The sequence below is a fragment of the Girardinichthys multiradiatus genome, chromosome 11 (genome assembly GCF_021462225.1).
Source record: "Girardinichthys multiradiatus isolate DD_20200921_A chromosome 11, DD_fGirMul_XY1, whole genome shotgun sequence".
Lineage (NCBI taxonomy): Eukaryota > Metazoa > Chordata > Actinopteri > Cyprinodontiformes > Goodeidae > Girardinichthys > Girardinichthys multiradiatus.
The window spans coordinates 37,403,081-37,424,977 of NC_061804.1; the positions used below are offsets into that span (position 1 = coordinate 37,403,081).

Consider the following 21,897-nt stretch of genomic DNA (forward strand, 5'->3'; position numbering starts at 1 on the left):
GATATATTACAGATATAAGTTTGCATGTGATATTTATTTTTGATGGACAAACAGCTGAGGGTGTTGAGTCAGTAAATTATGCACTCCTGACAGAAGGAACATCCTGGGTTGGAATTCTTGCCTGGCCTTTTTGTGTGAGTACAAGATACACAAGTTTCTCCCCATTGTCCAAATACATGCATGTTTTGTTATTTCTTTACTCTGTCCATTATGAGTCTGTAATTCTTTGACCACCTCTCACCCACTGACTGCTTGGGTTGGGCGTCAAACTGTAAGAATTGGACGAGTACAGAAAATGAATATTTAGTACATGAGATATGGTCATACATCATCATCATCATGTTGATTTTACACCATAAAGTATTAGTATCAGTATTAACATCGGTATCGGCTGATGTTAGTAATTTATAACATATCGGTATTGGACCCATTAGTAAAACTGGACCAATATTAATAACGAATGTTTGTTTTCATTTTGTTGCCATTTGTGTATGTGTTTTGGTAGGCGAAGGTGGTTGGCCATGTGATATTTATGTGGGCATGTGATAGTGATGCACTGCAGGATTGTGAGGTGTTTAACTGAAGCAGCTGTGTCAGCGCTGTGGCCATTTTTCATAGTGTCAAATGGGAAGGGAAATATATATATACCATATATAATATTAATAAATATTGGTTATTGCCAATAACAGCAATATAATAATGTCAGCCCAAATATTCATCCTTAATTAAAATACATTCGAAGAAGCTGAATTTTAGTTATTCCTGACCCACTGCTGAAACAATGTATGGTAAAACCTTTCTACTCAAACCAAAAAAAAAAAACATTAGCTTAAACTGATTTAAAAGGCGCAAATGTGCAGAAATTCTAACTAATGCCAAGTATTTGCAATTAAGTATCTAATTCCAATTTTATATCCAAAAGCTGGAATTACATTCGTAGTCTTAATTAGTTCACCTGAAACGTTTCAAAAAAAGAATGATTGTAATTTTGGAGATATCTGGATGGCAGGTAAAGTCAGAACAGTAGTGAGAATGTACAAGGTCGTCATTTTGTAAAAGCAGATTTGGCTGCGTACTGTTAAAGTGATCTTTTTGAACAGATGTTGTGTTACATTTACTAGTGTGTAGCATTTGAGGAACATTTCCACTTGCAAATGGCATATCTCTGGCTAAGCGCATTTGTTTTTTGACAACATGCAGCGAGGTGACATAACACCGTTGTAATCAGGGATACTTTGTGTGGAAAAAAAGAAAAAACAAAAATGCATGCCTTAGATTCCTTTCCTAAGCTTCTGGAAATGAAACAGAAATGTCAACTCTATAATAAGAGTAAGGCATTGTTAATATATCAAATAACGTTGTTTTTGAACAGCTATGTGGGCTGAGATCTCCAACTGTTACCCAAGGCATGAGCTGTTGACACGCCAGATAGGCTTCTATTCTCAAATTGGGTTTTTATAGTCCATGTCTGCAGCTGCCCCTGTGCTTCAAAAAGAGAGAAACAGGCTGCTGAGGCCACGGTTTATCATCACTGCCGCACATTGTTTCATTAGGGGTATGAAAAGGACTGCTTGTTTATATTGACCATTTGCTTTCATTAAAAGTTGGTAATCACTAACACTGTTGATTTTAACATAGTGTTAATGCTGCAAAAACTTAATAGGATGTTATCAGTGATAGTTCCCTTACTTATGGTAGCAAGTCATTAATGAATAAATCTTCAGAGTAGTGGAAGGCAAACAACTTTTTAGTTGGGTGACCATGTTTAACTTTCAAGCAGTTGAAAGAAACTCAAACTAAAAATTCATTAAAAAACTGATAGATAATTAACTTCTACAATTCTACAATACGCCTTTGTTAAGTTTATTACTGTTGTCTCAGCTCCCAAGTTACTATGCTTAAGTTATGCTGGTTGAGATTGTTCTGTTTGTCGCAGTTTTTTCAGCTGAACAATGTCTGTACTGCTATGCTAAAATGACATTCTTTGAGGGTGCCAGCTGCATCAATTTGTCAACTGCAAAGATAATTTCCAGATATCTACAAGACCTGGAAAAGCACAATGCTTATCCACATCTTAAATGTTTACTCACATCTCCTGAATGGAATAACAAATCACAGCTGATGAGGTAGATGGATACAGCTAGCAACCTTTGGCAGAATATAATCATGAACTACTATAGACTGTAACAGATTAAATGCACGTATAGAGCTTTGAAATGCCCAGATTTTCAGTTTATCCTGTTGAATATGAAAAAAAAAAGAAAACGATGAGGATCTGTCAGAAAAAAATAACACACCCTCTCCTCATACAGTAAAATACTATGAATTCTACATCCTTGATCCCAATACACAGTCACAGTTCAAATTGGGTGGATATTAAAACTAATACTCACGACTCAAAGACCTGACAGGACTTTGAGTCGATGTTTCACAATATCAATTTTATTTAATTACATTCAGACCTGCATAACATGTATTTTTCAATATGGCAGTATTGCAAGATAGGAAATAGCATGACACTAGCTTTTAGCTGTCTTGCAAAGGTGCAAATGTGTCGTATCAGCTAATGGATGTAAGCATTTTAGTTGTCAAACTGCTAAAATCCACCAAAATGAAGAATATGTCTGATTATTACTTAGCTCCACACACTGTATTTATTAAAAGGTCCTACTAATGTTTCTAGAAACCCATAGCAAAATGACATCTTTCTACTACAATGAAGAGAAGGATTAATGATGACTTCACAGATCTTCAATGAAAAAACACTTATCCTTTTATTTTGTTTGATACATACAAGTGAACTAATCGTTCCATAGTAATGATACCAATGAGTATTTCAAAGCTGAACAAATGAAGCAGATCCTCCTGCACATCTGGCTAACCGGGCTGATAAAACTTAGAGTCCTCTGTTTCTGTTACTTCTCTAGCCAAGGACAAATCTTTGTTAATTCTCTTGGCAAGGACAGACTTGTGTCCGGACATTTCTTTTTCTTTTCTTTATAGTCAATGCAACCTCCTTCTTGCATCTCTCTGACTATGACAGACAAGACTTTCCTCATTCAGGCTTTGTCTGGCACTGTTGAGTGCATGTAGAAATCATGAGCAGAAGTTCATTTTCTCATACTTTGGAGTGTTGGCTCATGCAAGCATGTTTAAGTCCTGCTCTATATGTTTTAAATAGCTTTAGAAGCAGAAGACACTGATTTTCTGATTACATTCAAATGAAAGTTCGCAACACTGTCTGAAAGGGCTTATCAAACCAGACATCTGCAGATACTGTTACATAGTCTTTACAGTACAACTAATACAGTGCTGGGAAGTTCCTTTAGTAAGAGTAATGTGAAAATTAGAGGGGTCAGTAGGGTAATCCACAGGACATTGAGCACTGTTTAACATCAACTCCCATGTAGTGCATTAAATTGTTAAACAGCAGAAAATGTTTATGGCTCAGTATTAGGCCTTGCTTCTGGCTATCAATAAACCCGAAGCTCTTGCAGAGTTGATGTCAAATGGCAATATGTCGTATATGTTCAGCTCATATAATGTTATGACTTTTAGCAGATCTGCAGTTATGCTTTGCTGACTAAATGGGAGTTTTATATTTCCAAACTCTTGGGACTTGAAAATCTTGAAGCAATTCCTCGAGCAATTGCTTCACCAATATCAATCTTGAGACCAAAAGCTCATTAAAGTTTCAAAGTGCTACATTAAAAAAGTACATTTTGTCTTTTCCCTGCCTTGTTAGAATTTTTTTTCTTTGTTTTCCCAATGTTACAAATATCATCAGCCACTTTTCCCAGCTGCATGCAGATCACAGCTAAAAGGTCCTTCTCTTAGTGAAAGCAGGATAATTTTAGCAACAAAGTGGCCGCTATAGAACTAAAAATGGCTATGTTTTCATTGATCTGTAAGCTATTTTGAATTCAACTTTGCTATTTGGTTTACCCACTGAAAGTAGCAACTATTTTAAGCAGATGTGTTATACTGATCCAACTATTAGCTGTACTGGATATACTCAAGCTCTATGAATTTAAACATTTATTAAATATAACTTTTCAAATTTTATGAACATCATCAATAACAAAGATTGTTATATATTTTTGCTGGGGTATAGGTTTTAGCAGACTATGTTATTTGGATGAACAGAAACACAGAGGTTTTTGTTTCCTGGTACTAAAAGCAAGAGATTCTCCTCTCATGGATATCAGTGCTAAATGTGAGATATGAGACATACTTACAAACTTATACACTGCTTGGCAAAATTTTTATTCTTGAACTTTGCTATATTTTGTTTTGGTATAACCATAGACCTCAGTGTAATTAATTGGGACTTGGGACAGACATTAGCTGTGAAGGGGAACGAAAGGGAAATGCAGTTTTTACAAATTAAAAGTGTGTTCTCTAATGTTTTCAGTCCAATCTCTCCAAGAACAAATACATTGTTGAAACAAAGCCTTGAGAGGTCTTACTTATAGGATTTCAGAATGTTATGTGTGGCTGAAAACACTGTATATCACCATGAATGCACCACCTCCACAGTCAAATGAGGTGGTGGCAGCTTCATACTGTGGGAATGCTTTTCTTCAACAAGGACAGGGAAGCTGGTCAGAGTTGAATTTAAATGGATTGTGCTAAATACAGAAAAGCAGAGCTGGTCCAGACATAACCCAAAAATTATGTGAAACCAGTAAAAGGTGTTCTACAAGGTGTTGACACAGGAAGGCTGAATATACAGGTCCTTCTCAAAAAATTAGCATATTGTGATAAAGTTCATTATTTTCCATAATGTCATGATGAAAATTTAACATTCATATATTTTAGATTCATTGCACACTAACTGAAATATTTCAGGTCTTTTATTGTCTTAATACGGATGATTTTGGCATACAGCTCATGAAAACCCAAAATTCCTATCTCACAAAATTAGCATATCATTAAAAGGGTCTCTAAACAAGCTATGAACCTAATCATCTGAATCAACGAGTTAACTCTAAACACCCGCAAAAGATTCCTGAGGCCTTTAAAACTCCCAGCCTGGTTCATCACTCAAAACCCCAATCATGGGTAAGACTGCCGACCTGACTGCTGTCCAGAAGGTCACTATTGACACCCTCAAGCAAGAGGGTAAGACACAGAAAGATAATTCTGAACGAATAGGCTGTTCCCAGAGTGCTGTATCAAGGCACCTCAGTGGGAAGTCTGTGGGAAGGAAAAAGTGTGGCAGAAAACGCTGCACAATGAGAAGAGGTGACCGGACCCTGAGGAAGATTGTGGAGAAGGGCCGATTCCAGACCTTGGGGGACCTGCGGAAGCAGTGGACTGAGTCTGGAGAAGAAACATCCAGAACCACCGTGCACAGCCGTGTGCAGGAAATGGGCTACAGGTGCCGCATTCCCCAGGTCAAGCCACTTTTGAACCAGAAACAGCGGCAGAAGCGCCTGACCTGGGCTACAGAGAAGCAGCACTGGACTGTTGCTCAGTGGTCCAAAGTACTTTTTGCGGATGAAAGCAAATTCTGCATGTCATTCCGAAATCAAGGTGCCAGAGTCTGGAGGAAGACTGGGGAGAAGGAAATGCCAAAATGCCAGAAGTCCAGTGTCAAGTACCCACAGTCAGTGATGGTCTGGGGTGCCGTGTCAGCTGCTGGTGTTGGTCCACTGTGTTTTATCAAGGGTAGGGTCAATGCAGCTAGCTATCAGGAGATTTTGGAGCACTTCATGCTTCCATCTGCTGAAAAGCTTTATGGAGATGAAGATTTCATTTTTCAGCACGACCTGGCACCTGCTCACAGTGCTAAAACCACTGGTAAATGGTTTACTGACCATGGTATCACTGTGCTCAATTAGCCTGCCAACTCTCCTGACCTGAACCCCATAGAGAATCTGTGGGATATTGTGAAGAGAACGTTGAGAGACTCAAGACCCAACACTCTGGATGAGCTAAAGGCCGCTATCGAAACATCTTGGGCCTCCATAAGACCTCAGCAGTGCAACAGGCTGATTGCCTCCATGCCACGCCGCATTGAAGCAGTCATTTCTGCAAAAGGATTCCCGACCAAGTATTGAGTGCATAACTGTACATGATTATTTGAAGGTTGACGTTTTTTGTATTAAAAACACTTTTCTTTTATTGGTCGGATGAAATATGCTAATTTTGTGAGATAGGAATTTTGGGTTTTCATGAGCTGTATGCCACAATCATCCGTTTTAAGACAATGAAAGACCTGAAATATTTCAGTTAGTGTGCAATGAATCTAAAATATATGAATGTTAAATTTTCATCATTACATTATAGAAAATAATGAACTTTATCACAATATGCTAATTTTTTGAGAAGGACCTGTATATGAATGTCCCAATTTTCAAATGTTTACTTGTTAACATTTTAGTAACTGAGTATCATTTTTCTTCAATTTCACATCTTTGTATTGATCTATGTGGAAGAAGGTGCTCTGGTCAGATAAGATCAAAGCTGAAATTTGGTCTATGAGTTAAACGCTGCACATGGTATAAAACTAGCTCTGTATATAACTGTGAACACGCCATCCCCACCATGAAATATGATAGTGGCAGCATGATAATACTTATCTTTAGCAAGGACAAGGTTCCAACAGTGCAACAACCCTTTGCAAACAGCCTGCAAGACTGAAATAGTTCAGACCAAGGGATATTCAATCTGTGCCTTTTTCTGATTTGAGCTATTTCACAAAGAATTAGCAAAAATTCAATGTCTACATGTGCAAAGCTGGCAGAGACATACTCCTAACGAACTGCAGCCATAATTTTAGTAAAACGTATTTCTACAAAGTAATTTCTACAAAATTTACTTAGGGGGCTAAATACAAATGTAAGCCACAGTTTTCACATACTGATCTATAGAAAAATTAAGACGTTTATCATTTTCTTCCACTCCACAATTGAACACTACTTTGTGTTGATCTGTCTCATGAAATAGATTGATGTTTGTGGTTATAACATAATAAAATCTGAAAATATTGAACGCTGTTTAATGATTTTGCAAGGCACCATAGCTTACCACAGTACGAGTTCCTAACATTCACATTTGCAAAGGTCTCACAGGTATGTGACCTCTCCAGAACAGATTATTCCTTAAAATTCTGCAGAAGATTATCATAATGGCTGTTTTGTCATAACTCACTTATGTGTTTAAAATTGTCACTGACACAGGAATAAAGTGCCTGAATACCTCTGTCAATGCTAACTGAACATTATCCTGAATCCATCACAACCGTCAACCTAAATCCACCAAAAGTCTTAAAAACTGCAACATCATTGGATTTTTTTTTTTTTGCTCTGTGCAGACATGTCTTCTTTTAATAGGTCAGTGAAGTAGGACAGTCTCCTAAAAATGAGGACAAGACGGGATAAATGTGGTGCAAGGCTATTTCTGTGCCCAGTTGGAGCCATTACCTGTGTGAACTTCATTTTGCTTGTCATGTTTTGTTCGTCTTCATTCAAGTGTTGTCCTCTGGAGGTAACTGCAGCAAGCAGCTGTTATTTGCAGGGCAGCTTGGTGCAGAATCTGCATGAAATTGTGAATGTTATTCGTGGCTATTGGAGGAGATGGAGGATGTGTGTGTATGTGTATCTTAGCCATCCCCTGGCTGACCCCTGCTCACCCCATTTCTTGCTCCACCTACATATGTGTGCAGCTGTCAACTGACAAGCTGCTCCTTGCTGAATGTATGTTCTTTGTAAGCCTTTATTGAAATGATTCTGTATACAAATGTTTTTATAGAATGAAAGCACACTAAAGAGGTTGTAATTTAACATGTTTTCTTTTTCCTCTCACAAACACAACAAGCCAGTTTTATGGTATAATAACTTTTCTTATTTCCAGATTGAATTTAATTGTGCGTGATTTTTGTGGTTGCAAATTTTCCTCCTCAGCTGGTGGATGTTTGCTAAATACTGCCTCAGGTGTTTTTGTAGAAGCAAAGCCAAAGTGAATATGAGCATGTTTATTAGTCCAAGGCAAAGTTGATGATGTCTCCAGTGACCACATCTGGAGGTCACTTGAGAGAGCTGTTGGCTCATTCCATTAAAAGGGGTTACTGGCTTAGCTCCCGTTTCTCCTCTCTTCCCCTGTCTTCTCCAGTAGCAAACCATGATGCTTAAGCCAAAAATATTTTTGTTTTGTTATTGTTATTGTGCATTAACACTGAGTTTGTTTTTCCTCCTTATTCCATCTTAGCTGCTGCTCCAAAGTTAAAACCAATCAAGAATCCAATAATCGTGGGCGAGGGAAACAAGCTTACGGTGAAGTGTGAGGCCACAGGAAACCCTGTCCCTACCTACAGATGGTTCAAAGATGGCAACGAGCTGAAAAAAAGCCGAAAAGTCAAAATCAAGTCCAACCTGTGAGTACAATGAATATTTGTCCTGTAATCAAAACACAATCAGACTGAAATGCACAGAAAAATAGGCACTAAGAATGTAGTAATTTCTATCTCAGCTGTTTTTTGCTTTATACTATAGAGATACTGACTTTATCATGGCATACCTTGCAGACTTATTTTGAGTTCATTTCATATTGAGCTAAGATTACAACCATTTTCTGATGTTGTTCTCGATAAGAGCAAAATATTTCAAAATTACATTGGTAAACCTTAGTCTAGCTAGCCATTAGGCTTAAATTAATGTTCTAAAGTTACCCTTGATAACTGTCATTATGTTTATATTTACACATAAGCTGAAGATTATTTGCAAAGCAAACATAGGAAAATGGTAGGAGGCAGTGAGCCACCAATGATCTTCCTTTGTGAGTCATGATATGAGTGAAATATGTTAATCATTTTCAGTCAGAGGCAGCAACAGAGAACTAAGAAAGTGTAATATTCAATAAAATAGTCTACATGCTGTAATATTTTGCATTTTCTACTGCTTTAATTTCATACCGGACACATAGTCTAACCTGAAATGCTAGGCTAGTATTGGCCACTCTTGAACTAGCCATTCACTTCAAGCTGTAATCTCAGCCCCTCTTAGAGTAGTCATTAGCTTCAGGCAGTTAGCTTGGCCCCTCATTGACTAGCCATTAGCTTAATTCTTTGGAACAAACTAATTTTGATTTATACAAAGTGAAGGACACCAAGTTAGTTATCCACTAGTGAAATACTTTTAAGCTTTTAACAGAACCTCCCTTTAAAAATCCTGAATGTTAAAGCTGAATTTGCAGTTTAGAAAGCCTGTAGAACGTTTTACCATGACTTAAATTAGTGTCAAGGTCATGCAATGTTGCTGTAGCCAGCATCTTTTTAGTAATGAGCTTACATAATTTAGACAAGCAGCTCAAAGCAGTTAGCCTAAATATAAAGAAAGGAAGAAATTTTGCTTAAATCCTGTAATTTCTCCGTATTTGATGAAGTGGCAGACAGTGAGCTAAAGTTAAACAGACTCACTTTTGATGAGAAAATACCCAAAATAACAGTTTACGTTACGTTACCTATGGATCTTAAGTCTGACTCTTAGTCTCTCCATGTTCCCACTTGTTGCGTTTCCATGCTTTGTTTTTTTTCCTCCCTGCCCTGTTCCCCTGACTCAGCTTTGCGAGTGTTGTCACCCACAGGAAATTCTCCAGAGTCCAGATCAGCAGTGCAAAACTGGAGGATTCTGGGAATTACACGTGTGTGGTGGAGAATCCATTGGGAAAGGACAACTCCACTGGCACCGTTAACGTCCAAGGCAGTAAGTACCGACTCCAGAGCAACGGGTGGAGCGGCGCAGATGTGCTGGTGTTGTTGTTTTTGCGACTGTTCTCTTGCCAATTGAGAGATCTGACAGAGCCCTCACAAACAGGCATGCAGGGGTGTTAACATGCATGGAGAACAACTGTCCACACATGTGGTTCTGGTTTATTATTCTGTGGAATGGAGCATTATACTTGGCAATGAACCGTAGTTAAATCTAGCTTTAAGTTTGTCATTCATTGCAAGTTGTTAGAAATAGAACAGCCTTAAAGACTATTTTACACAACAACAGTAACTTATTAAAATTAGATGTTTAAAAAAACTCTCTTTTGATTGCGGGATAAAATTTACCACGCTTGTTTGGTAGAGATTGGTGCCTGTGCGTGCATGTTACAGATTTTCAAAAAGCACTGCAGCAGATGAAAGAGTTTTGATAACAGCTGCTTCCATTTGGTGAGGTGGTGAGTTTGCATTTCCTCCAAGAAGAGTGGGGAAAGTTACGGCTGCTCTTTGTAGCTTTTCGTTTATAGAATGGCCCAAAATAAAATAAAATGTTGAAGGAATCTCACCTATCTTCTTCTGCTTCTTATCAAGAAAGAACATGCTGGATGTCGGATCCATCCATCCTCCATCCATCCATCCACCCATCCATCCATCCATCCATCCATCCATCCATCCATTCATTGTCTATACCGGCGTATTGTTGCAGGGTCATGGGGGTGCTGGTGCTCACTGGGCGAGAGGTGGAGTACATCCTGGTCAGGTCACCAGTCCATTACAGGGTGTTGGGTACAGATTGTTCATACAAGATGATCTTTTGAACATTTTGAGCAAGATGAAAACAGATCTATCCCAGTTCTGGCAAAAGTCCAGAATATCTGCAGTACTTTAAAAATATTCATGCAACTTGAAATGTTCCACATTTATTCACTTCAAAACTATAGACTTTACTGTATTTCAATGGGTTTTTATGTGACAGGCAAGACCAAAACAGTGCATAAGTATGAAGTGGAAGCAAAATAAGAAAATCTTCCAAAATGTTTTACACATGAAAATCTAAAGAGTGTGGCATTCATTTTGGTTCAGACCCATTTTGATAGCACTAAATGAATCCCATACAACCACTTAACCATGCATCCAAGCTTTTGGATGCCTCCTGACTGTAGTCTGTCAGTTTATGTACATTAGGCCTACGTGGATAGTTGGAGAACACGTAGTGAAAAAAAGCATATTGAAGACCAAGCAACACAGCAGACAGGTCAGGGAGAACACTGTGAAGAAATTTAAAGCAAGGGTAGATTTAAAACAATAACCCAAGCTTTGGATATCTTACAGACAATTGGTTTATCCATCATTTAAAGATTTGAATGGCTGACCACCTAAACTGAGCAGGCAGTAAGCTTGTAGTTACTCTGGAGATGTCATGATTTAAAGGTGTTTGAGTTTTGTTTTTGGTTTTTCTCTGATTCTGATTATGTTTTTCTAGTTGTGTTTTGGATCTCGCTTCTGATCATTGTTTTCCAGGTGGTGCTTTAGTTCTTTTCTTAGGTCTCGTTTCTTATGATTCTTGTATTCTGTTTATAGTGTATTTCAGCTCATGTTTTGCTTTTTTTGTAAGACGTTTCTCAGGTGACTGTGTCCTTGTATTCCTGTTTAGTTCCAGTTATCTCTTGCTTCAACTCCCTGCCATAGTCAGCATGCAATCAGCTTAATTCGGTCCACCTGCACTTTGTCAATCGGTGTTGTTGCATCACCTGTTCCATGCCCCATATATACTCCTCATTCGTGTTTGTTCCTGGCTGGTTTACTCATCTCATCTGCTCTACTGTTCACAACTATTTTTCCCAAGCCAAGCCAGTTTCATGTCCAAGCCTTTTTGTCTCTGCTCCATGTTTACGTCCACCTCCTGCCTGCCTATAAGTTTTTGTTTATTTATTAAACCTTTTATTTTCACCAATCTGATCCTGCCTGTCTGCATTTGGGTCCAGACCAAGAGCCAATCCTGACAGAAGAAGCTGCAGAGCTCCACAGCTCAGGTAGGAAAATCTGTTGACAGGGAAATTTCTATTCATGCACCCCACCTATCTGAATTTTGTAGATGAGTGAAAAAGCAGAGAGCCATTCTTAAAAGAAAGCAATAAGGAAATCATCTTTGTACCTGGCCTCAAACCACATAGAAGACACAGCAAACATCTGGCAGAAGGCTCTCTGTTTAGAAGAAGCCAAATTTAAACCTTTTGCCATACATTCGAACTGCTATAAGCAGTAGCAAATTAGCCCCATGTAAAAGTGGTGGTGGCAGCATCATGTTGTGGGAGGGCTTTTCTTTATCAGGGACACCAAAGCTGGTCAGAGTTTACAATAATGTATTTCTTTTGTTTGTTGGCCTATCATATTAAATCCTAATAAAATACATCAAAGCTTTTGGTTGTAAGAAAATGTGAAAAAGTTCAAGGGGGTTAATTATTTAGCAAGGCTTTGTGAGCAGGGCTCTCGATGGTTTTGAATGTTGTGTGACTTTAAAACAAAGGGCACTCTTTCTGACCTTGACAGCCGGGTAATTTTTGTAGACATCCCACACAGCTAGAGATGTAGTTGTGTGAAAAAAAAAAGATTAAAAGGCTGGCTTTGGGGGGGTTCTTGAGTTTCACTTAGTGTCCTTGTATTCAATTTGAGGCACAATATTTTGCATTTGTCAAGGTAATGTTTTTAGAGCTATTGTTTTCTATTAGCAGTCTTAAGTTTGAGCTGCATTATTAGAGTAGCAGCTATTTTCAGAAGAAGAAAGGACCCATTGTGTTTGGAAAACAGAGAAAGCTGGAAATCCAGCAAACACTTTCTGCAGAGAAGAAGCCATCCATCTTGTATTTTTAAATCGGCTGGAGATTGCCTCTTTTATTTCTCTGACATCTAAAAAGCTTTAGCTGAGTTTTATGGGCAGGTCATGTGGCTCCTACTTTATGCTTACAGTGACACTCCACATTGTCCAAACACAAATCATATTTCTTTTTGCTATTAACAATGCAATATTTATACATGTTTCCAAGACATACTGTGCTAACTTTTATTAAATGTTACATACAGGTAAGTAACTGCACAACACTCATGTTTAAAGACAATAAAAAAAAAAATAGGTTGAATCACGCTCTGAACCTTCAGAGCTTAGAGAATTCCTGGTAGCAGCACCTGCTTGTCTTCATATTCAGTGAAAGCTCACAAGAATGCAACGAGTGGCCCATGAAACTGTATATGACGATCTTAGGAGACGAAAATCCTGGTGATGCAGAAATATCAAAGAAAATCTAATATTACAAAGCAGTGAGCATGTGGGCTGATTCCTGCAGTATCCATAATGGATAAAACAGGACTAAGCAACTATATGGAATAGTGTTTTCACTTGCAGCACTGACTATTTAAAACAAGTTAAACAAGATATCCTTACATGTAGTGCAAAGTATAATAAACAAGAGCTGGTGACTGATAGAGCTGATGCCAAAGCACATCAGAAACAAAATTCTTTTTCATGCTTTTTTTCTTCTTTCTTGTTCACTGTCTAGGTATGTCGTTGTGTAGAACCTGTGCATTTCGTCTGTCAGCACTGACATTTCCTAAGTCACTCTTGGATACGCCAACATGGCATTACTGTACTTCCTTTAATACTCCCATGACCACTAGATGTATGTCACAGTTTGCTTTGTTTGTGTATGTGTCGATGTGTCGGTTCACCATTCAATAAAAGCGTCCCATTGTGTTCCAGCACACCCACTTCTGTCATGCTCCAGGGGAGAAGGCAAGACAGGGCAAATCAGGGGTGACATGTCTATAAGCAGGTTTGAGGACTTCTCTGAGGAGACACACTAATTATCCATAACATTATAACTACCCAGCAAATATTGAGACAAGCTCACTTTTTGGCTTTTATACAATGCTGATTGGATGAGACAAGGACTCCATTAAACCTCTGAAGATTTGTATCTCTCCAGCTCCCCTTTACTCCAATACCCCTAAATTGAACGGAACCACCCAAGAGGCCCACAATAACTTTGGGTGAGCTGCAGACATTCACACTTCAGGTATGAGAATCTGTCTATAGGACAACTGTTAATAATGCCCTCAACTAGTCTGGCATTCCATTCATGGAAGAGAGGCAAAAAAAAAAACAAATCCATTGTTGAAAGAAAGCTATAGGAAGTCCATTAGAGTTTGCCACAGTGATGCGTACTGATGTGTATCAATGGCCCAGTCAAAGTCCAGGCCTAAATACAATTGAGAATCTGTGCAAAACATGCAGTTGATTGCAACACATGCTTTCCATTCAATCTAACTGAAATTGGGCTTTAATAAACGAGCAAAAATTTCCGTCTCTAGATGTATGTACCTGGTAGAGACATACCAAAAAGACTTGTAACAGTATCTGCAGCGAAACACGGTTTTACAAAACATTGACTCAGGGAGGAGAATACAAATGCAAACCACATCAAAAATAACTGGAAACCCGTGTATCACTTCAATGATGTGCTACTTTGTCTTGGTCTGTCACATAAAATCTCATTAAATTCATTAACGTTTTTGGTTGCAATGCAACATGTATTAATATTTTTGCAAGGTGTTGTAACATAAATTAGTACTTTATTTGCATTAGCTCTATAACAACATGGGCCAATAAAGGCTTTGTTCCGCCTGTTGCAAGCTTTCATTTCTTTTAAAAAAATATTTTCTTTCGATGGTAAGCCCCGGCCTCTGCAGGCCGGAAACATCCCACAACAGCTGCAGATGTGGAGATGCTATGACTCAGCTCTTTAGGCATCATATTTTGGCTGCTGTCAAAGTCCCCCTGTAATTCTTAGCCATTTTTTCTGCTTTCAGCATATCTGCTTCATGGACAAAATGTCCAAACAGTGCCAATCTCTTGTGCCACTCTAAGAAACTAATTAATGATTTTTCTTCACTTGTTTGTGTTCATTATGTTGTGGCTAAATATTTTATTTCTTTACAGAGGAATTTTGCTGTGATTAAAATATGTGGGTGAATGGCTTAAAGTGATTGTCGCCTAGGGAAAATGACATATTTCCTTTCAAGGAAATTTGATCGAAGAAATGTTTGTTGCAACAGAAAGCTTGGTTTTATTAAGTATGGCAAATAATTGATTCAGAGTCACTTTCCATCCTACTGGATCAGGAGAGAACCGGCTGTTGTGGTAAAGGGCTGCAGTGGAGCGCGCTTGCCTGCTGCAGTATGTTGCCAAAGCAGCATGTAGCTGCAGTATTATCTGTGTATGTGCACCTTCAAGTGAGGGACAGCAAGAGTAGGGGGGGTGGAGATGTAGATGAACAGGGGGAGCAGAAGAAGAAGAAGAACAGAGCGTGGATAAAGGGAGGGAAAAAATGTAAAATGGGGGAATGCATGACAGAAAACAGACAAAGATATTAGTGAGAGCAAGAAGGATATATATTACTAGTGGAAACAGAGTAGGAGAGCAAGGAAGAAAACAACAAAAAGGAGGAAGATGTGTTACAGTGCAGTTAGTGCTTGCAAGCTTTGTCCTTTGCTCCTTTCTGCTGTATCTGATTTCTGCATTAGGGTGCAACCTTATTCCAGAGTGTGAACAATGTTTTAACTAAACATGAGAAAAAAAGAAGGAAAAATCCACTTTTTCACTGACACAGATAAACGGTCAAATAAAGAGGTCGCAGATAAAGTTAAAGCAGCTTGGTGCAGCAGCATCACTCTAACCCTCAGTGTTACCTAAAGTGTAGCACATGGCTGTGCCTGCATGCTGCCTGTTCAGGAAAACCAGCACTTAGCTCCACCACATGGTGAATCCAGGCCACCACAACCCACTTCTGCAGATGCCACAGACTTCCTCTTTCTTTGTGCTACTGATTTGACTAATGTTTGCATTTATTTTTGTTTTACTTTTTATATTTGGTAGTTATTATAGAAATGTATATTTCTAGATGTTGGCAAAGGTATTAGGGAGTAAAATAATGTCTCTGGCACAGTTAAAAATAGCAAAAACATGTTATCAGCAAGTCTGAGTTGTATTGAAGGGTGATGATATCTGAGTTGCCTTAGAAAAAATCCCTAAAGGGAAAGTGATGACTGGATTTGGTGCAGAAGTAAGTTAAAAACATATAAGCCGTTTTCACTGATACAACACTTTACAGCTGGCCACTGTAACAATATTTGCGCAGTAAGACACATGTAACCGAGTCTGCCTCGGAAAAGGAAAAACATGCCAGTTTCCCTCAGAGTGAAACCCCTCTCAGCATTCGAAGGCATGCAGGATGCAGTGGCTTCATGCCAGCAGATGGAGTTTGCCAATAACATTGATAGATTGGACTTGTGTGGGGATTTTGCTCATGGCTTTCTGTTGGATGAGTGGAAGAGAAACGCACAGTGATTAAGTGGCAGTTACTGAATAATCATTCTGCACAGATGGTTGGAAGTTCTGCTGAGTTAAACGTCAAAAGTTTCTTGGTATTTGAGTTTCGGCCTTAAAGGTATACTTTGGATTTTTTTCTTTTTGTAAAGTGAGGTTTTGTGAAGTTATTAGTAATAGTTCCCTTACCTGTAGTAGAAAGATGTTGCATTGTGGTGAGTTTGTAGAAAAGTGAACACATCCTCTGAGTGATGGAAGCCTAACAAAGTCAGACGAACCCCTGTTTAAATGTCAGCTGTTTGTTTTCTGTCTACTATAGACATTTAATGCTGACTACTTGTTGCAATACCCAACAATATAAAAACAATTTTAACTTACAATTTTACTGTTGAATATTGGCCGAGATAACCCACATCATCGCCGATTTTATCGATTTGTCCATCATTTCAATGTCTCTACTACTTTCTGTGAGCTTTAAGGCTCCATAAAGAAAAACAAAATTTGTTTGTCACGTAAGGTCACAAGAACACCTTTCTTTCATACTTCACTAGAACTCAGGTGCAGAACTATTGGGAAGTTTTCATAGGTCCCTCCCACTGCAGTATTTGGTAGTGTAGAACCACCACCAACGTCTGCCCAGTCACATAATGGTTGTCGGACATCACACAAGAAAACCATTCTGGCCAGAAGGTATCAAGAGTAAGCTCAATATTTTGTCCGTCAGCGTAATATTAGTGTAGTAAAATGGTCGTTGTTAGGATAAGAAACAGTCATAGACTTTCAAACGGTGTGTTTTAGAAGTGCAGATGGTTAGTGATCACTAACAGAACTTTCCACATCGTAAATAAGAAACATTTTTGTTTGAATTCTTTAAATTGCTAAAATTAGCTAAAACCGGGGTCCGTCTGCCAATCTCCTAGATTTTAACTGCTCTAAAAGTTTTACCAGTTTTCTGCAAACTCAATGTAAAACGGCAACTGCCTATTGCAGCTAAGGGAACTACTGCTGATAGGTCCAATCTGTGAAGTTACTATCTCTTAAAGATCAATAAAATATTTTCCCACGTTTGGCTACATAAAATGTGCTCAGTCTGTTTAAGAATGGTATCCTGGTTCCCTGAGTCTACAATAAACTACTCAACAGCAATGCCTATTGCTAGAAAATACTTTTTCTTTCAGGTATTTGGAACATTGTATGTCCTCTCCACATATCTGCAACAAATGCTGCCGTTTAGCGAGTGCTGGTTTAAGCTTCATCCACGACCCCCAGTGTAGACGCCCAGGGACCATTTGTTGTCCATGTGGTCTGACCTCTACCCTGTAATCAGTCTGGCATGGGGAGACCTGCTGGCCCTCTGCAGCGCGGTGTAGTATATCATCAACTGTTTTCTGCAGCTTTCAGAGGCAGTACCAGTCAGAGTGTGCTTGTATCCGCGTGGCTTCACATTAAGGCCTCCCATTATCCTTCAGGCCACTGTGTTGTGATAAGCGCTGGCGAGGCAGCCATGTGTCTGCAGGTCACATCCATCCTCAGGGGGGGGGGGGTGCTGCACACAGCTCCACAGAGAAGCTGTGTGAGCGTCCAGGAATGTGTTGATGGAAATCACAGCTGAACATATGATTGCTCCAACCTCAGTAGTCATGCTGAGGCCCACTAGAAACAATGTGCACGCACGGGGACACTCCTCTTTTCCCCAGTAAATACACACACAGATATGCACATGTATGTTGTCCCTCTACGTTCTGAAGTAATGATTAATATTTCACAATGTCTTAATAGTTTTACAGTTGAGTGGACAAAGCTCTTTAGCATCATTACACACCACAGTATGGCTAAACGACAACGCCATCTAACCTCATACATCAGTAGTATGGACATTTTAGTAGAGGGTTTTTCTTTCTAAGGAAACTCTGGGACATCTTTGTGTAATATGACTAAACTGAATACAGGAATAACTTTTGTCATCAAACTAAAAAAAACTTTTTTTTCCTGTTTTCTTCCAGTAAATCTTAGGATCTGTTTTACGTAAGTGAAACTGTAAGCACTTTGAACAAGATAAACAACAACCTCCTACAAACCTGCTATGTACCCCCTTTAGCCCGTGTGCGTAAAACAAAACTTACTCACTCGCACCACGCAAGCGACAAGATAAACTCGACTCTGATGACGCTAAAGGATGTTAGTTGTGGCCTTGTCGTAAGCTGGTCAATTCTATTGATCGCTGTGTGTAAGAAAATGCAGCAGCTGGAGCTCCTATGTCTACGAAGAGCAGCTCTTTACATCTGCCAAGTGTTCTGTATTTACAGGCCCCTGGAGAACACCTTGTCAGGCTCTATGGATCAAGCCGCTGTACTATTAGTCATACCCCCTTTTTCCAAAGAATCCTGAGGCCTGAGGTCTGGACAGATATTCTTTGAAGGTGGCCCTCTTGATTGTGCCTGAATCTAAGGTCTTTGTTAGAGTTTAAACTCAGTCAGGTCCAGGAGAGATGTTTTTTACATGGATAACTTTACCTTTAGAATGCTCATGATTATTTCTGCTTTACTGCATAAATAGAAATAAAAGGAACTGATCATAATCTGGGCCTCTGGGACTAAAAATAACAAACTTTAACCATATTTAGTTTTGCATGATTGTCAAAACAAACAGCAAGAATAATTTTATCCCCAACATCAGTTGACTGACCTAGAGTGGTTTGTTTGAGATTGAGACTTAACAGTTTGCGCATATCAGAATTGAGACCTTCTTGTCATGAGAGTTCTCAGAAACAGCCATTTTACCCACGCTGCACTTTGTTTTTGTTTACTGTTTGGGCCTTTCTGGAAACATGGCCAGTTTCTGGTGGAGTGGGAGGATCAAGATTAAGTGGAAGTTGTTACATTACCTCAAACTTTAATGCATATTATTGTGATTTTTTTGTCATAGATCAAGAAGTAGTGGAAAAAAAGAAGTTATGGTTTTAAATTTTTTTTTAATACATTTTTTTTTAAATGTGCTTTGCCAATATTAATCACATTATTCAGATTTTTATTTAAATAATGTGCTTAGCCTATATATTAAGCCCCCTTCTACTCTGATACCCCTAAATAAAACCGAGAGCAATTATTTAATTCTATTTAATGTTAAATCCATCAACTGCAGATGGGAAGAATACAGCAAGCCTACCAGGACACGGCTGTCCTGGTAGGACATTAATCACAAAAGCAGCCAAAATGTAGCTCTGAAGGAGCTGCAGAGATCCACAGCTCAACTATCAGTCATGCACTACACAAATCTGAACTTTATAGAAGAGCAGCAAGAAGGATGCCATTTTCGAGTGGAAACCATAAGTGATTCTGTTTGTGTTTTGTAATATTGAAGACAGCAAGAATGTGGAAGGAGGTGTTGACTTTCATGCAAAGCCAAAACTTCACATCAATCTTATAGGGAAAGATGGTGGTAGCACTATCATGATTTGGGGATGCATCTTCTTACTCCTATTTATAGTTTTTCTTCCACTTCAAATGGAACACAATGGATAGACCAACAAAATAACCCATGAAAGGACACCGAAAATTGTGATTGTACTGTGACAAAGTATATAAAAGTTGAAAGAGACCCTGTACTTGAATAGACCTCCCACAAGGTATCAATGAGGTCTTTTCCTTTTTTGTGCTTCTTCTTTGGTGCTCTACAGTTTATTCTGAGAAACAATGAGTAATGTTTGACTAATAAAACAGGATTCAACACTTTAATGTGGTTTATCCATTCTTGACATAAACTGCGCATACCTTTTTATACATGCTGTATGTGCTTGAGAAGCTGCTGTTAAATCCTTAACATCAGAGCACAATTTTGGAAAAATAGAATAAAGCAACTTTAAAAAGATGTTCCTGAGACTTATTATATTTTGTTTTCTCTCTCAGCTTTGTTTTGCAATGTTATAAATAATCAAACTGTCTCATTTCATAGAATATCCAGTAATCTCTGCGTGTTATATAGGTCAGTTAAGCCATCAGTTTGAATAGATGAGGATATAGCTATGAATGCAGGAGGAAGCAGCTGTTACACTTGAAAAGCTGAGTGATGTGAGCAGGAGGTGACACAAGGTTTTTGCTGTGTGCAGGGGCTTTGTTAACTCTTCCAGTACTCCTGGACAGAATGTATCAGGGACTTAATTTGATAGCGTAGTAAAATAATCCCTCTCAGCCTCCTCTCAGCTGTCCTGGTGGTCTTTTCGCTGCTGGTGACCCCAGCTGTGGCTGGATGTATTCTGGATTCTGTTTTAACTTGCCAGATAACTAACAAACATGGTTGTGTTTGTTACTACTTTCAAAGAGGGGAATTATGGCTTAAAATGTTTCATTGCATCATAAAGGCTTGTTTGTACTGAGACTGTAATAATTCGCAGTTGCTTGGATGTTTTGTGAACAGAACAAGAGCATTGAAAAGGGGCTTGCCAGGAAACTATTGTTCACTCACATCAAACAAAATCCAACCTCCTTCTGTTACCTTGCATTTTTCAAAAAGCAGCCTGACTAATTCTAGGTGTCTTTGTGCTTTTTAACATTTTCTTTGAGCACCAGGGGAACATATACTTACCATTCCACTGCTTAAAGCACAAAAGCTCAGCGTTGTAGTTTAGTTATCACAGCTGTCTGTTATCGTAAACCTCCCATTACCCCATCATGCTGTTTCCGTGTTCGTTGGTGATTTGGCAACTGTTCTCATCACATCATGTTTGTTAGGGTGAGTAAGATCTTTCTCTGGGATTTTGTATTAGTAGTGGGTACCTACGAGTTGATGCTATCCGCTTTCCAGTGTTTAGGCACAACTTGTGGATGAAATTGTGATACACTCACAGTGAAATCAACCTTTAGTATACAGAGGCCCGACAGACTAACAAACAGCCTTGCTCCATCACCCATTTTCAGGTCGTAAGACAAGTGTGGGTGGTGTGTGTATGCAAGTATGTTTATAGGCATAAGATGACTGTACAGACACGCGCGCGTGCGCGCACACACACACACACACACACACACACACACACACATATATACAAGCAGGCTGAGAGCTTTTTGGCATTCGGTGAATAGCAGAGGGAAAACTTTTAGTCCGAACAGCTGGCTACTACAATAACTGAGTATGAGACCCAAATATGGAGAAGGGGTTTAAGGGTTTCCTTTAAGATGAAGCTGAATATAAATTTCCCCAATAAAAGGATTTGTTTCTTCCCTATTCACAGCTAAACCCAAAATCATTAATATCCTTGATGGATTCAGATTTAAAATAAAGTTTTAATTTTACCAACATGTTTATACTGACCTGAAGTAATATTTTTGAGTGACTCTGCCAGAGTCCTAGCTTGAATATAATAGAGAATCTGGGAAGGGACCTAAAGATTAGGGTTATGTCAAGGAGGCCTTCACCAAAGATAAATCATCAAGAACCAGTGGAAACATGCAAAAGGCTTGTAAGCAAGCTTATTTTAAATTTTTTATTTTCTTTTTAAGACATATCAGAAACAAAGTTCTTGTTTGAGTGAAAATAATTTTATTTCTAAATCTGCCAAGGGTATTAATTATTTTGGCCCTAACTGTAGAGATGTGGAATATTTTCAAATCAAAGTTTCATAATGTAAGGTCTCAGTACAGAAATGAATTAAAGTTTTTAAAAGAAGCATGCGTTTTACTTAGTGGAAAAACCTCTTGAAAGGACTACATCTTAGAGTGATCTAGTGTTTCATGTTGCTAATACTTGCCTGACTGAATATGTCAAAGACAAGCTTTAGAGACCTCCTTCTATGTGACTGCCATAGTTTGTTCTT

At 38.6% G+C, this 21,897-nt stretch overlaps 1 protein-coding gene across 1 annotated transcript in view; it reads left to right on the top strand.

Moving 5' to 3' along the window:
* The window catches only part of nrg2a (neuregulin 2a), a 115,286-nt gene that overhangs the window by 55,760 nt on the left and 37,629 nt on the right, over positions 1-21,897 (top strand). The window contains exons 2-3 of the mRNA XM_047378918.1: positions 8,215-8,380; positions 9,589-9,707. Of these exons, the coding sequence (XP_047234874.1) occupies positions 8,215-8,380; positions 9,589-9,707 (285 nt within the window). The remainder of the gene's footprint in view (positions 1-8,214; positions 8,381-9,588; positions 9,708-21,897) is intronic.